Source organism: Protomyctophum bolini, assembly GCF_963924005.1.
Source record: "Protomyctophum bolini genome assembly, chromosome: 14".
Classification (NCBI taxonomy): domain Eukaryota; kingdom Metazoa; phylum Chordata; class Actinopteri; order Myctophiformes; family Myctophidae; genus Protomyctophum; species Protomyctophum bolini.
In genome coordinates, this window is record NC_137875.1 from 6,985,147 (window position 1) to 7,003,372 (window position 18,226).

General features: G+C 40.7%; 1 protein-coding gene across 2 annotated transcripts in view; it reads right to left on the reverse strand.

The window, feature by feature from the left end:
• Positions 1-17,921, reverse strand: part of lmbrd1 (LMBR1 domain containing 1) — a 122,327-nt gene extending 104,406 nt beyond the window's left edge. For both annotated transcript variants that reach the window (XR_013965329.1, XM_080782808.1), the window contains exons 1-3: positions 17,852-17,921; positions 14,270-14,446; positions 12,469-12,532 (exon numbers count right to left, since the gene is read on the reverse strand). Coding sequence is in view for 1 of the 2 variants with exons in the window: in XM_080782808.1 (XP_080638934.1) it covers positions 12,469-12,532; positions 14,270-14,446; positions 17,852-17,911 (301 nt within the window). In the remaining variant the exon portion in view is untranslated. The remainder of the gene's footprint in view (positions 1-12,468; positions 12,533-14,269; positions 14,447-17,851) is intronic.
• Positions 17,922-18,226: the final 305 nt, after the last annotated feature.

The window sequence follows — 18,226 nt, forward strand, 5'->3', positions numbered from 1 at the left end:
TGTTCAGCCTGGACTACATTTCTAATGTAAAAAGGTCTGAAATGATGCATGATGAAAATGTGTCTGTGCATTACCATTTCACTTATCTTTCTTTTTCAGATTTATTTAAATTTGTATTTTATTGAACGCCAGTCAGTCGTTATCTGGCTGCATTGAAGTGTATGATTCGACTTTTTGGGGGCAAAAATTGCAATATAAATCGATCAGCACCCTATAGACATCGGGAGGAAACTTGCCTCCCAATAAAAGGGCCACTTCTAATAAAAGGCATGGACTGACAGATGCAGAGATCTCCATATGGGAATATTGGTAGGATGGGCAGTGCATTGTACGTGGGTGTGAGGGCCTCGTCATCGGCCCAAATTCTAGACGTGAAGAAGAAAACATTGTCCTCATTGTTTCTTTTAAATGTAACTTTTCAACAGGCAGTAAGAGACTTTTATTTTATTTTATTTAACCTTTATTTAACCAGTAAAATCACATTGAGACTGCGTCTCTTTTACAAGTGGGAACTGGCCAAGAGGCAGAAATAAAAATTACACTTCAATACCACATCATCAAAGTTACATTTTGAACCAGCAAATACAACATCCGTAATACACGTAATAATACCTATACATAAATACAACAAATCACCTGTCTTACTTTTTTCTTTTTAGTAGCAGGGCAAAATACACCATATACACAAATGTACACAATCTCCACTAATTTAGCCGATATATATATAGATATATAGGCATAAAAATAAGCTAGAACATATCCAGACATGTGCAAGTGTTGGATTGTACATCAAAGATGATCCTTTTGAAAGTTCTCAAAGGAACTTTCAAAGCCAGTTTTAGACTGCCATCTATGATTCACATGGGAGGGCTATCAGCATGGTGCCCAGACAATTACCATACCTGCCTGCTTCAGTACAACCTCTGTACTCCATCTTGACTCATAGCTTAACTACGGTCAGGGCTGTCAGGTGAACAAAGACATAAGAGGAGAAATAGCCCTCGGCTGCCTGTGAGGACCCTTGAATTGAGATGGAGAACTCAATGACACAGCTCAACATACAGCTCAATGTTTCAAAGACTGACTCCAAGGTGTGAATTCAGATGGAGAACTCGATGACACAGCTCAACATACAGCTCAATGTTTCAGAGACTGACTCCAAGGTGTGAATTCAGATGGAGAACTCAATGACACAGCTCAACATACAGCTCAATGTTTCAAAGACTGACTCCAAGGTGTGAATTCAGATGGAGAACTCAATGACACAGCTCAACATGCAGCTCAATGTTTCAAAGACTGACTCCGAGGTGTGCCAAATTAGACTTTTCATTTTATGAGGGGCGGCGGTGGGTGGATCAGGGGTAGAGTGGCCGGATGGCAACAGCAAGGTTGCCAGTTCGAACCCGGGCTCCCCCAGAGTTAGTGTCAAAGTGTCCTTGAGCAAGACACTGAACCCCTAATTGCTCCTGATGTGCTGGTTGGTGCATTCAGCCTTGGATGGTTTCTGCCGCCATCGGTGTATGAATGTGTGTGTGAATGGGTGAATGAAATGCATTGTAAAGTGCCTTGGATAAAGGCGCTATATAAATGCACCATTTACATCCGACTGTACTGCACTTGTTTGGTTACTAAGCTCAAGGCTTCGTAGACCTTTTCAGATATTCACATTAGTAAAAAAGTTACACAAGATAATACTTTTAGAAACTATGAAAGGATGGGAACAAATATGAGAAATATAAAAAGAGGTCAAAGATTGGCTGCACTCATTATGAACGTGTGTCTCTTCTTATCGGGTCAAAGTGCATTCATGTTTTTTTTTTTATATTAGCATTCTATAATCATTGGTTCAAGTTGGACCAAGTAACACGGCACATCAGCCCATAAATCAACCATTTAAGATAAGATTAGCAGTACTAAATCGTATCGGAACTGCGTGACTTAAGTGTCATAATATCTATAGGCTTTGAGCAGTCCAAACAATTACCATGTTAATTACCAAGCAAACAAACATAAATTTATCTGCCACAAATAGGTGATCAATCTCCAGCACGGTGTCATGCTTCATTAATGTAGGGCTGTAACAATCATATTGTCACCCTTTATCATTTTATAACTGTGACAACGTTACTATCACAGACTATCAATGTCTTTAAGGGAAAACGTTGATATAATGTTTTTGAACATTATATGATTTGTTGTGTGTAAAACGAAGCTGTAATTGTAATATCAAGTGATGAGACACATTGTGAGCCGAGCTCTGTGATTCACATGGGAATCATAGAGCATACTGCATACAGATGTGACCAGTATAGACACCTTCAGTCAGGGCTAACAATATAAAGAAGACAGGCAGGGCAAACAAACAACTGAGATGAAACACTGACTTAAACAACTTAACCCATTTGCACCTGAGGCCCCACAGTGGCCACACGCATGCACGCACGCACGCACGCACGCACGCACGCACGCACGCACGCACGGTATAACAACATATGGTGGTGTTCCAGGTCTAACGGATTAATACTACTTACTTAGCTATCATTTTCCAAACTGGCAACACTGGCATGAAAGGGAGTTTCAACTTCTTCTTAAGAGCGAAAATACATGGCATGGATGTTTGGGACGTATCCTCAGTGATGTATCCCAAGGTCATCGGGGTTTCGGGTCTCGCGGACATCATACCCCTCACTCGGTTGACCCAGCCGGGGTGATCAAATCGCGGCTTACGTCCCAGTAGCTACCCTTGATCAGACCCACTAGTCTGCCACGACTGGGAGGCACAATTCTGGCATGTGGAGGGACTGGGCTCTGTGGGTTGCCTCCTGTCCGGGCCCCTCCTACGTCTCACCAGGTCCACTCCTGCTCTCACCAGGAGTACAGCCAGGACCTGTGCGTTGCACCAGACTCCCACCACCAGACACTTGTCACATAGTCTGTTCCTATGAGTCACTATACCTCATAGAATAGAATATCTCTGAACGAAAATACATCGCATGAATGCACCTGGGACGCATCCTCAGTGATATATCCCTTCATAAGTTTAACCTTTATAATTATTAGAGTGCTTATAATATTGTGAATGGTGTTAACATATTTGAGTCGACTTGTAGCGATGTCTGACAACGATGTGCGTACAACCATTCCTCCCGGTTATGTTATTAGTGGAAAGTACCATAGTGAACTCACATAACAGTTCCACCAATCACACACTGTGGCTACCCTTTAGGATTTGGGCTACTGTAGTATTACAAATATAAACATGTTGATTTATTATATCACGTTTTTCATCACCATGGCTCATGGTGAGTCTACCTTGGATGGTTACGACATTATGGCTAAGGCTAATACAATCATCAATGCAGAACATCCTCGAAAAGGCTAGGGTTTTTAAAACTGAAAAGACGTATTCCTCAGCAGACGATGCTTGTGATTTAATTTGCTAAGTAAATCCTAGTATTATTGACTTTCTTTTCATCACAGGAATGGAATGTTTTATTTCCCTCGGATTGTTAAGTAAGTGTGTTAATGAGGTGAAAGCTTTACTCGTCAAGTTGTCAATAAGGCATTTGAGACTTTATAAATCAGAACACATTTATTAAACAGGACGTTCAATAGTTTAAATCTGTTTTCTTAATTGTGGGCTTGGTGAAGCAGCACTGAGACCAGCATATTCTCTTAATCCATTCTGACCTGAGATCAATAAAATCATAAAAAAATGTCTTCTAAATCCTGACAGTTTTCTGAAAAAGAGGTTTCTATGTCAGTCGTTCTTTGATTTTTCAAAAATAGCAGACCTACAAGCTCATAGCGCGCCACTCGGTGGCGCGCTATGAGCTTGTAGATCTGCTATTTTTCAATAGCTAAAGCATAACATAATGCTAACACCAAAAGGGATTCCCGCCCAAAACGGGTTAAGAAGAGAACGTTGGCACCTAACTAGTCTTTCACTTCACAACGTTTCAAGATGAAAAGAACAAACAAACAAAAAAAACATGATTTGAATCGAATATTTAGGATAAATCACGGGAGGGGAACCTTCTCAGACCTTCACGGGCAAAGATAATCCACTTCAAAATATCAACTTGACTGCTTAGAGACAGTTGACCTGAAATGCTTCTGAAATCCACTTGTGATGTGTGGTACAGTAGGTGGGTGTCATGCTAGTGTTAAAGGGTAGCAACAGCATATCCAGATTGGAGAGCCCAGGGAGCCAGATTGCTCATGCTGAGTTGTTTATGGCAGGATTCGAACCCACGACCTTGTGGTTCAGAGACAAGTGCACTTAGTTCCTATTGAGCTACCCACACACACACACACACACACACAACACTGTAGATTAACATTCCATGAGCATCCAATTTTTAAACTACAGATATGTTTACAGATTATGTATATCACCAAATTCGCACAGGTCTGCTCTCCGATTTAATCCAAAGATCTAAACTGTATCATGTATACATTTTGAGTTAAGAAACTTAAGACCATTGATATCATCAACCCATGTCCCGCTATGCAATGATGCCTATCAGTCAGTCATTGCAAAGAAATATTTACTCAAGTACTATACAAGTGCTTACAAATAATGCACAGTACCATTTTGAGGTACTTTTACTTTCCATCCCCCCCCCCCCCCCCCCAACACACACACACACACACACACACACGCATATCTACAAGCTCAGCCCGCGTTATGTTGTGGCACTTTCCGATTGGCTACTTTACCTATTTTAAAATGTTTATAAAATATACAAGGAGCACTCATTTCCACCAAACAGCCACGACGTGGCTTCCTATGCACTCCGAGTCTCCGACCAATGTTATCGTTCAAGGACCTTTACATCACATGAAGCTGCTCTCCCCAATGAGCGTTCAATCCGTCAGTGTTTTCAGCCATCCTCTCACAACATGAGAACTACGTAGGCTAGCAGCACTTTACATTACAACTCACTCGGGCACACACAGTACAGATGTGACGGACGGAACGATCACAGAGCTGCATGTTCTTCTGTATCACAACAACTACATACAGTATGCAGTTGTTGTGATCTTTCATTTCTTACCCTAAATCAGGGCGCGGAGAAGGTTAACCCATTTTGACCAGAGATCAGATTCTAAAAATGTCTGTTTGAAAATGACAGTTTTCAGAAAAAGCTATGTTTCTATGTCAGTCGTTCTTTGATTTTTCAAAAGCATAGTGCTAACACCAAAAGGGGTTAATAGCAGTGCATTTAAAGTGGCACTGAGTACTGAGGTACTGAGTGGTACTGAGTGGTTCTAAAAAAAGAAGTATAAAATGGACAGAACATTATGCTTTCAAACTGTTAAAGCACAAATAACATGCATTTTAAAAACGGCTTTTAATATTTAATATCATATTGTCTATGTCCTTCAAAGTTATTTCTAATGGTTTGAGCCTCAATCACCACTCTGATATAACCAGTCCTTGTCATTTCTTTCTGGACTTTGAAAGCAGTTTTGGTGGTAGGGGTGCCGATATGCAGATTATTTAATATTTGAGTAATTATAATACTGATGCTAGATAAAACCAGGCTTGTTTCCATTCCATGCCAGCTCGGAAAATCAACAATGGTGGACATTGTAAACAAAGTGGAAATGCAAATTTGGAACTGAAGACTGAAGAAGAGGAGGAATTATACAAAGTAGGGTGACAGGCAAGCTAAAGGCAACAGTCATATTATATCAACAGGTTTAATTTGCTAAATGTACATCGTTTACAAATACATGAACGGCAATTTCACATTGGAGGAACATTTTCCCTTCTTAGCTAGAATAATGCCCACAGTACTGTAGTGTACAGTAGGAGTCACTGAGCACTCATTCATCAAGACTTTCTCATTATCAACAACTGCCAAATGTCATAAAATCCAAATGACAAACGACACAGCTATGGCTCCATTTAAAATGTAAAATAGGCCCAGTAATACACCGTGCGTGGTGTAATGTATTATAAAACTCAATAAAACAAAACCCTAAATCATGACTTCGGTGTTGACAGCACGACCCGTTGATCCTGTACCAGCACCCATTCAACACACATTACAATCACGGGGAAAAGCCAACAATAGATTTACAAAACAGCTAAATGTGAATGTTGAATGTGATTGAAAAAAATCACACCCGTGTGAACTGAGTGGTGCAACTCCCCTCTCTCCCTCCCTCCCTCTCCTCTCTCTCATTAGCAAGCAACAGTACAGCACTATCTCTCTCTCTGTTTCTGTACAACAGCGCCCCTACTGGTACTAATAGTCATACTCGTGCTCATTAACACATAGGCGGATTGTGTTCCTTGCTGTTCCTTGGAGTGGTTGCACCACTCAAAAATCACACCCGTGTGAACCGAGTGGTGCAACTCCCCTCTCTCTCTCCCCCTCCTCTCTCTCTCTCTCTCTCATTAGCAGGCAACAGTGCAGCACTAATCTAATACTATCTCTCTCTCCGTTTCTGGCACAACAGCGCCCCTACTGGTAGTCAGTCATACTGGTGCTCATGAACACATACGCATGTCTAACCTAAAGAAACATCACAGACTTACGTCATGTCAGTGTGGAGTGGATTTAAAATGACACTCACTGTTCATATCAGCAATAGGTTTAAAATGACACTCACTGTTCATATCAGCAATAGTTTTAAAATGACACTCACTGATCATAATTATCAGCAATAGGTTTAAAATGACACTCACTGATCATATCAGCAATAGGTTTAAAATGACACTCACTGATCATATCAGCAATAGGTTTAAAATGACACTCACTGTTCATATCAGCGATAGGTTTAAAATGACACTCACTGTTCATATCAGCAATAGGTTTAAAATGACACTCACTGTTCATATCAGCAATAGGTTTAAAATGACACTCACTGATCATATCAGCAATAGGTTTAAAATGACACTCACTGTTCATATCAGCAATAGGTTTAAAATGACACTCACTGTTCATATCAGCACTAGGTTAAAAATGACACTCACTGTTCATATCAGCAATAGGTTTAAAATGACACTCACTGTTCATATCAGCAATAGGTCTAAAATGACACTCACTGTTCATATCAGCAATAGGTTTAAAATGACACTCACTGTTCATATCAGCAATAGGTCTAAAATGACACTCACTGTTCATATCAGCAATAGGTCTAAAATGACACTCACTGTTCATATCAGCAATAGGTTTAAAATGACACTCACTGTTCATATCAGCGATAGGTTTAAAATGACACTCACTGTTCATATCAGCAATAGGTTTAAAATGACACTCACTGATCACATCAGCAATAGGTTTAATTAAACCCATGTGAAGCATGAACAATCGGCACACAGATGGACATGTCTGTCAACCACAGTGTGAAGCCATCACATTATTTCAGACATCATGAAAACACAGCACAGATTTTCAATGAGCTCTTTAGAAGTCTGTGGCTATACACATGCTGCTCGTTAACTGTAATCACCACTGAAACCATATCAATCTGCTCTGGGGGGGGGGGGGGGGGGTCGAGGGGGGCATGGATCGGTAGAAAAGAAGATAGGGAATGTCTGTGTCATCAATTATTCCATTTGTAAAGACACAAAATGGACAGAGGCTGTCAAAATCTACTATAACCCGCTAAAACCGGGAACGCATCTGTGTAATTTTTAGATTTTAGTTAAAAAGCAGCGTCACTTTGTGCCGTGCTGTGAGCTTGTAGCGCTGTGAGCTTGTGGTTCTGCTATTCTTTCGAAAGAAATCGTGAAAACATTTTAAACTCAAATATTTGCTTCTGGAGGTCCCTGGAACTAAATATTTTGAGATGGGGGGTCCGCGGCGCGGCCAAATGCATATCGTTTTGGGGGTCCTTGACATGAAAAGGTTTGAGCACCACGGATACAGTAACTGTAACAAGACAAAACTGTTTTTTTTTCTTTTAGACATTTTGTAGACTCTGGTCTTACTGGGTTAAAATATATCTACTTTAAAGGTTACATTTGAGGGGAGCTCAGTCAGTGTGTGGTTCACATGGAGCATCGTCTCCATCTACTGGTAAACAAATAAGTGATGCTCAGACGTGCAAAATTAGGAAAAACCTTTAGGTCACCAAATGTTTTACATAAAATTATACTGCGGGAACCAAAAACCACAGGCTGCACAATTTTATGAAATAAGAATAACAGTCAGCAACATAATAGCATGCTATTCCTGCGTTATGTAACCACACACTGCCATTACTGTGTCATCTTCTGAGGCCAGATCTATACTCCGTCGACTGACTCGTAAGAGATGGTGTCAAAAATAGCCGATCTCCAAGCTCAGAATACAATCACGGATGTGGCGCCTCGGGAGCAAGCAGATCTAAAGTAGATCTGCTATTTCCCAGTGTACGACTCCGACAAACAATGGGGCATACTGTAAATCTACAGCAAGCATCCACTGCAGAGCTGCAGAGAGAGCAACACAGAAATGCATTGGGCACAAGGGACGCTCAACAGCTATTCAAACACAGAAATGCATGGGCACAAGGGACGCTCAACAGCTATTCAAACACAGAAATGCATGGGCACAAGGGACGCTCAACAGCTATTCAAACCAGTAGATTTTATCCCTATTTTGGGCGTGTCATTATAGGCGACGCTTGTACTTGTAGATCTGTTATTTTCCAAATTGTTGCATGACACTGTTTTGTGTGACAAAGTATACTGTGTAACTGTATACTGTATATAGGGTGTAAGTGGTTCATCGATTCATTTTAAGATTATAAAAAAAGAAGGGGAAAAGAATAGTTGATAATTGATAGTTGCAGCCCTAAATTGTGCACAATATGACAGTAGTTCGTTTGGTGTGCTAATTATGAATGCTATATGGCAATCTAACAAAAGGTTATCATCATCACACAATATGGGCTGCCTGTCTCGATGTGTGCATAACAGAACAGAAGCCGTCGCACCAAGACTAGCTTCAAATATTTCCACAACAAAGAGCATGTTCAACTGAGTGACACGTTCTTTAATAAACTATGATGATGTTAGACACTCGTCAACGTGACTGACCTTTTCTACAGCATTAAAAAGTCATGGGTCTGCCAAAAGGTTACAGACACAACAGATCTATGTGAACATGAACCACACATTCCAAAAGCTATGATGACAGAAATAAAGTACATGAATAATACAGTACTATGCTTTAAATAAAGTAGATGAATACAGTACTATGCTTTTATGAAATAAAGTACAACTCATGTTCAACCTACTTGTGTTGGACATGGTACACTAGACTACACGCATAGGTAACCGTTTAGTTTTTTTAATCAATGCCATTGTTCGCAGAACAGACGGCATGCCGTGAAGAACCTTGTAATTTGGGGTGCTTCACTGGAAACATCTCTCCTGTACGTTGATTTCTATTTCATCTTCAGATCTCTAGCACATAAAAAGATAGTCATAAAAAAGCCTTACAAATTACTATGGTAACCTGGCGTTAAGCTTTACTTTTGATCTATGACAATGCCTTTGAGTGTAACTGCTGCTCCATGGACATGGGTCTCAGGCAGTGTAACTGATGCACCGTGGACACAGGTCTCAGGCAGTGTAACTGATGCACCGTGGACACAGGTCTCAGGCAGTGTAACTGATGCACCGTGGACACAGGTCTCAGGCAGTGTAACTGCTGCTCCATGGACATGGGTCTCAGGCAGTGTAACTGATGCACCGTGGACACAGGTCTCAGGCAGTGTAACTGCTGCTCCATGGACATGGGTCTCAGGCAGTGTAACTGATGCACCGTGGACACAGGTCTCAGGCAGTTTGACCATTAAAGAAATGTAATTGCTGATAGGATATACAACTCTACGTTCAAGACTACGCCTGCTAAATTATTCATTTCCAAGTCCCTGAAAAGCGAAGTTTCCCTTCAAGGCTATATGTCTCATCCAAAGTCTCAATGGTGACACAGAAAATCAATCTCATGTATGAAATCACATTTGTGCGTTCAGAGGGCAAATATATTATCGTGGCCTGCTGAGTGGTGGGCTGAACTCACATGTACTGTTACGGTACCCACCCAGTCTGTCAAGGGCAATCTTGTGATGCCATTATGCCAATGGAAGTGGTTTGGTTTGATTGAGCTGGCTGGGAATGCAGACAGCTTGTTTCTCTTGAGAACAGACGGCTAGGAACAGCACTGCTGACGGACAGTTTAAGCCAGCATCTGTTTCCAAGACTCATCATCTAGGCTGGAGTCTTTGACATGACACTGCATTTGCAACAGTAACAAGACTGACTGGGTCAGAACCCAGGATATGGCTGGACTGGACCAAGAGTGGGCACTTTGTGAACCTGTGGTCAATTTGGTTAGATAACTTACTGTCGTAAATGTTTTTGTATGGTTCCAGTAAGATTTGTTGTTAAAGAGTACTTAAGAACATGACATTGTTAAGCTACCGGTTATTTTGGGTGATTTAACTGTGTACTCTCCCTAATGCCTCTCCTCATATTCACTTTTTTCGTAATTATACCATACAAGAATGTTGCATGCAGATCTAGAAGTTCACATTGTGCCGCTATGTGTTGTGAGCTTGTAGATCGTCCATTTTCACTAATTTAAAAAGTTTTAAATGATTAAAAAGGAATGGTTCTAGACATCCAAGTTTTCTCTCCAACAGAGTAGAGACGATATGAAGAATGTGTTTCTTTTCACTCCCACTCTGCTGTATGGTGGATTGTTACAGTGTGTAACCAGATGTTTGATTTGAAAGAGAATTACAATGAAGCTGTAATAGTAAATGGTAGAGTTTATGAATTATTTAGTACAGTCAAGTCAAGCCAATTGTATTTGTATAAACAGCAAATCACAATTGGAAGTTATCAAGGAGTGTGCAACCCGGGCCCGCAAAATTGGCCCAATGAATCCAGACCACAGGGTGATTTTGGTAAGATGACTAGTATTCACAACCATGTATTATGCATCTACATGGCAGTCACCCTCAGGCCACTGTCCCAGTGCTGTCTCTCCCTAACTGCAGCCTGCTGCCCTGTCTGGCAGCTTGTTGTTGTGTGTACTTGGACAACAATGGACAGTCTGTCCAGGGCCTCACCCAGGCCAGCTCGTCCCCCCTCTGTGCATGTCACTCATAGGAATAATTACAACCTGTAAAACATGACCTGTACACTACACGGCCGATGGGCAAATGCTCTTAAGACCTTTAGTGCCAACCCCTGTAGCGGACCAAACCACCAAACAGAGTGTCTCCAGCCACTGCATCGCTCAACCGGGGGTTAACCGCTGTTTCTGAACAATGAACATATTATTTTGTAGAGTTTTCTGTCATAGCCTGGAGGGATGACTCATCTGCGATTGGCTAGTTAGCTCAGTGAAAATGCTGGCAGCTGGCTGCTGTTACAGAACAGCAGATTACCCGAGGATAAACTACCTCACTATACTATAGCCTGGGAAGATGATTGCTCTGCGATCATTGGCTGGTTCAGTCAGGCCAACCGAGGATAAACAACATCCCACAGCCTGGATGGACGATGGCTTTGCGATTGGCCTGTCTGTTAGGCCAACCAGGGCCAACAAATACAGCTGTGAATGTATGGAATTTGTACGACGTAGATATCAAGGGTTCAAGCAGAGAAATAATTAATAATCAAAGACAAAATAAATCCCCCTTAGTGCCCCCCCCCCCCCCCCCCCTCCCCTCTCCCGTCACAGAAAATAAGCGGTACAAAATGTGCATTTAGTCAAATATCTCCACTTTCCCACAAGATTAACACGGGCCTCAGTCTCCCCACTGTCTCTATAGTGACTAATGACTATGGCAATGAAGTGATTTTCCCTAGAAATGCCGTCACGGCCTGTTGTGCTGTGTGTGTGTCAGGTTCTTTATCTGACTGGCGCTTTTAACTGAGTAGAGTTGTGGAGCTGAGCCAGTATAATACATTAGTCACCTCTGAAGATTACCTGTGTGTAATAACAACATAGCAATAACAAATTATCTAGTTGCGGTACAAATTAGGCTAACGTATTTGCACTCACAGTGGAACATTGTGTTTACTGCTCCTTTCACCACTTCTAAACTAATCCAACAGCTCAGCAGCCTAAGATCTAAGGCTGACTTTTGCCAAAAGCCTCTTAGTACCGGAATCCTCTTAATCCCACTTACTTAGAATGGAAGGTGATCTAAATGCTTTTTATTGGAGAACAAAGTAGTGATCAATAGTCTAATCACAATGCAATTACTACCGAAATGGAAAAGTACAGTAAGCCCTTCTCTAAATATTACCACCAATCACATGTGATGTGACAATCATCAAACGGCTAACGTCGATCGAGAGAGAATATTGAAATTATTCTCCCTTGAAGTACATTCACAGTTAGAATACAGTTTCAGAATTGTGCCGCAAATCTGGCAACTGAACAAATTATGTTTTACCACACACACACACACACACACAAAAAAAAAAAAAAATGCACTTACTGTAGTATCCATGCAACACAATATCTTCAACTTGCGCTCTCGTCACATTGTCTACCGCCCAGTCCTACATGTGGGAAATAGAAAGACAATCACTAGAATTGAGTTCAAAGAGAAAGGGCTCATAGTTAAGAATATACAATAATAATACACATTTTATCACACAGATCGTGTCCTGCTTTTTCCAATTTGTTGTCACTTTATCCAGATATAAATTTATAACCACTGCTTGACGACAAGTGGTGAAAAACAAATCCTTGTGTGAGACGGGGTCTAATACCAGCATGGCTCACACATGTGGATGTCATTTTGATTAATTGAAAATGGTGGGCCCTATTGTAAACAAGTGCTTTTGCTTTATGGTGTCGTCCACTCACTGTTAACATCTTTTGTATCGAGTTGTACTTAAAATGTACTGTAATTCTGCAAACTGTTAATAAATCAATAAATCAATTCAAACAGCCTATGACATCAGTCACCTACTGTATATGACATAACTATTACAGTACATATGGCAAGGAAAAATAAAGAGGTCCGACCACAAAACAACTGGTGTACAAAACACCTGCCGCACAAAACACCTATAGCGCAGAGACTTGGAGGCAGATGTCAAGAAAATGGCCCCAGAAGGGGTAGGTGTATGTAATTGTAAGTATATGTATGATTCCCTGATGTTTCAGCCTGATCCAACTGCCATTGACTTCCAAAATGTAAGTGAAATATTTCAAAAAGGATAAAACATACATACTGTTTATGTGAAAAAGGTTACTTCCTCTGCCTAACTAGAAGAATGCTTGTAAATACGGTATTAGCCATGATCGGTCCAGTGGTTTGCAAGATTAGCCCCTGAGTGACGAACACAGACAGACTCACAGACCCATTTCTATATGGCTCACCTCCTATACAGAGCCATGCCGTAAAGAAAAATGAATCTGTGACTTCAGAGTATAAACTACATTATTATTGCAACTTGCAAGGCTTGCCAGCAAGCACTATGCTGGATGGGTAAAGAACTCCATGAGATAAAAGAGGCTTAGGCATTGGCAGCTGTATGGAATAGCAGTGCTCTCGTTCACGGCTTGGTTTACATTAAGCTGAAGACAGACAGAAACACCTTCGTTCTCCCTGTTAAGAGCTTATATAACACAACCGAATAAATATATGAAAAGGTTTACAAAACACCAACCCCCCTCCCCCTTTAATTACATATCCCATGACTATTATTGCTCTGAAATGAGCTCACCTGATCTCAGCCAGATCACTTATCACTTGGACACATTTCTATTCCCACTAGTCAGCATGAGCAAAAAATAAATAAACCGCTAATTTCAGGTCTAATAAGCATTGCAAATCCCTCTGGACCAAGTGAAGAATTTTCTTTATGAAACGGATTATATTTCTGATCAGCTAATGCATGAGATGGCCATGATGACTTATTAAAAAAAGAAAGAAAGAAAACATGCCACTTAACATTCGAGTCTAATTACAACCCGAGTGTGGCAATAACGTACCTGTCATTCACATGAGGGGTGGGTGTGAGAAGTGACAACTCTGTTACACTTGAAAATGTAATTTAAATAATGCAACCAAGAATCTAATTGTGAAAATGTAATTCAGTACTTACAACAAGACAACAAATATAATCAACTCGTAGATTAGTCAACAAGTCAAAGGACCAAGCTGGCAATTTGGACAAAAATGAGAATCTAAACAAATCAAGCTGTCCCTCGAGAAGAAGCCTCCCTGTGGCTTTATTTGATTCAACTTTCAGGCAACAGAGGAGAAGAAAGGAAGCGACGCTTACCTTGTAGGTGCCATTGGGGTTCTTCATGAAAGAGACCAGGAATATATCCACTGGAAGAAGGGCCGACGTTATCAAAGCTACTGCCAGTGCACATATCGCTGTGATGGTTGAGAAGACTTCACTCTCCTGTCGACTTTGAAATTTACGGATGTAGACCCAGCAGAAGGCGAGGATGACCTAAAGATGAAGAGGATAATTTAGCCAAATTACCAACATTACCGTTTGCACAGTCATTGTAAAGATATACCCATTTAGGCCCGACGTCGAAATAAAAGAAAAGTCTTCTGAAAGAATATATATTCAAAGATGTGTGCCACATTTTCACGATTTTTCAAAAATAGCAGACCTACAAGCTCGTAGCTATGAGCTTGTAGATCTGCTATTTTTCAAGAGCTAAAGTATAACATAACGCTTAGTTAAAACACCAAAAGGGGTTCCCGCCCAAAATGGGTTAAAGTCTTTGAGATCTGTCACATCTTTATTTAGTCGTACATTATATAAAATTGGAGAATAACTGAAATGAAGGCTTACAAATCCAACGTTCAAAGAACTGATCACCTGAACTGCACCAGTCATATACTGTAATATTACTTCAATATTATGCAAGCTACTACGCAATAGATCTGCTCAATCTAAAACAGTAACACACCTGTAACAGATAAGGGGATAGTGGGTGAAAATGCTATACTAGTCTGCAGGGGTAGTATAGGCAAACTTAGGCTGCAGGGGAGGGAGGGTGATCACTGGCACACTGGAATACGTGTGAGAGAGCAGTTTTAATTTAGTCTAAATTTGTTATGTATATCCTATGGACAATCAAAATCAGTTGGGAATATTTAATTTTGACAAAAGTTTGCCGATCCGATCCCTGCTATGCTATGAACTCGAGTACCAGATTACCACCTAACCCCGCCTCACACCATTTTGGGCACATGATTGAAACAGACTCTCAAACACTGTTTAACACCAGAGAGAAAGAATAATAATCAATGACAGCTAGGTTGACTTTTTAATCACACCCCAATTAATCATCCTATACATGTATATCAGCTGAGGATCATTATGTATAATGTAATGGGGATATTTTAAAGATTCTTCCCGCTGATTGATGCATCTGTTAATGTATTCCTCTGCAGTATTAATACTAAACAGACATCAGAACAGGAAGTTGTTCACATAATGGGCAGAGAAAACTCATTAAGAGACAGCAGCGGAAAGAAGAGTTTCAAAACGACAAGGTCATATTCCAGTCACATAATGCAAGACGCAGTGAGGACACTGCTAACACCAGTCCCTTCAGATCAAGGGCTGCCATTCACAGACAGGATCAATTAAAGGCCCACAGACTTAAGTCATTCTGACCTGAGATCAGATTCTGAAAATGTCTTCTACATCCTGACAGTTTTCCCATTCTGACCTGAGATCAGATTCTAAAAATGTCTTCTATGTCAGTCGCCCTTCGATTTTTCAAAAAATAGCAGACCTACAAGCTCGTAGCGCGCCACTCGGTGGCGCGCTATGAGCTTGTAGATCTGCTATTTTTCAATAGCTAAAGCACGACATGATGCTAACACCAAAACGGGTTCCCGTTCAGAATGGGTTAAGCCTCCAGCTGCTTGTCTTGCCAGGTAAAGACACAGGCTTTGCATCTAAATAAGATCCATTGAGATGATTGCTTCGGTAAAGCTAGTAGTGCGTACTGCAGATAAACAGGGGCCATTTGTGTTCAAACTGGCACTAAAGTTATTTTCCTACGTCATTCAGCCCAATGTCAATTTTAGGCAGGCAGATTACATGCAGCTGACATCAAGACTGTGTGTTGTGTTTGTTCCCAAACAGTGAAAACGTCTTTGTGCGGACCGCTAACGAGAGACGAGTCACAACATATAAAAACACATACACATAGACGTAGATGGAGCTCAAAATGAGGAAAGGTTGTTAGTAGGTGCGTGCCAGTTTTAAGATATTTACAACAACGGACATGATCTGCCATTGCCTGCTCGACTCTGGACTGCATGGTGCCAAGGGGGGCACCATGTGGTAGCTAATTTATCTAGACAACCATAAGCAGTGGTTTTATATCTGGCTCTATCTTATTTTAATTTAAGAATGGTTTATTATTCAGTGGTGGAAAGTAACTAAGTGCATGTATTCAAGTACTGTAGTGTATAGTACAAATTTTTGGTATTTTACAGGAGTATGTCAATTCTTCTACTCCACTAATTTCATTGCACTTTCTTACTACTACAAATATTTTTAAACATACTAGTTGCTGTGTAGATTTGTATTATTTTACCAAACACACATTAACCACTTCAGCCCCATTGGCTATTTGAAAATAGCAGATCTCCAAGCTTGCATCGTTGCATCGCTTGTAGATCTGCCATTTTCAAAATATATTTTTTTAAATTCTAGACAGAAATTGTGAAACAGGACCTTCTGCATAATGAGTACTTTTTAACGGACTTTCACTTTTGTTTCTACATCGAGGTTAGCTTTAGATTAAGACTCTCGTATGAGAAGGGGATATATACAGAGGGTGAAAATGCTATACTATATACTTAAATATTCAAAAAGAAAAAAAAGTCCCCTCACCTACAAATGACATGCTGAGCCTGAGCCTATGGCGTGCCCCAAATGTTAACTATAGCACTGTGGGTGTTTGTGAAATGTATTAGTCCATATATTTTTCAAAAATAAGTGATTTAATCCCATCTGTGGCCGAATGTGTCGGAATTCAAGTTCCCAATGGGCGGTAGCGCGGGGCGCATCCGATGAAGGATGGAATTACACTCAATTTAAGTGGAAGTAAGCGAGGTTCGGCCAGAGAAAGGATTAAAACACTTCTTTATTGAACAATATGCACTAATACATTGCACAAACACCCCATAGAGCTACGTAACATTTGGGTCAAGCGGGTAAGCACCTTATATTTCGCATGTGTATACATGTTCGGAGAGCTGTGGGCTGTACTGGTGAACGTGCAGTGACCACAGGGGCTAGGTCACCAAGACTCTCGTAGATATGAAACTGTCAAAATGGATCAAATACATCGGGCAAGGCTACATTGCAGTATTGATATTTTTAATTGACCTTTTCCACCACTGGTATTATTAGTATCGCGCTTTACTGCGCACATTACTGCGCACAGAAATATTTATTCAGCGTGAACTTGTCAACAAACAGGTGAAAGAAACACAAGCATGCGAATCAGTGTCAGTAGTTACAGATCACTGTGACGTTGAGTTTTAGTTGCCTTTTCTAGAATACCAAGTATGAATGTGTCCAACAATCAAGACGACTTAGTGTTCTAAATAAGCAAACAAATGTACGTGTTTACTGTTTTTTTAATGGCGTTACAACTGCACCAAAACACCGCACTTCAATGCACAGAGGGATAGCTCGTCACTCTGCTAAAGCTGTAAGTGCGTTAGCGCTATGCTTAGCTTAGCCACACAGACAGCGTCTGTAACAACACTACTGACTAAATTATACAACTATATCTATTTTCACAGCGTCATGAACTAGTGACAGAAGCGCGTGCCGCGGAGGCAACGACAATGCAACGTTGTCTTTGCTTACCAAAAGTACAAACGTGAAAATAGACCAGCCGACAGCGTTCTCGGCAAATAGCGCCGCCATCTTCACACTTCCTGCAATAACAAAAACCACGTGTTTTCTTTTGTTCTGATGTCACGATGAGAGATGAACGTGGGCGGGGCTAATAGAGCCACACTGACAGACAGTGACTGCATGGTTGGTTGGTGACACCAAAGGGAGAAATACATACCTCATGCAGTGCGGTGTAAAATAACTAAGTACATTTACTCAATTGCTGTACTTAAAAGTACAATGTTCTATGTTCATGTATTTTCTCTTCACTGGAATATTTCCAATTTGCAATACTTTTAGCTTTTATTTATACACTATACAGTAGCCTATACTCCACTACATCTT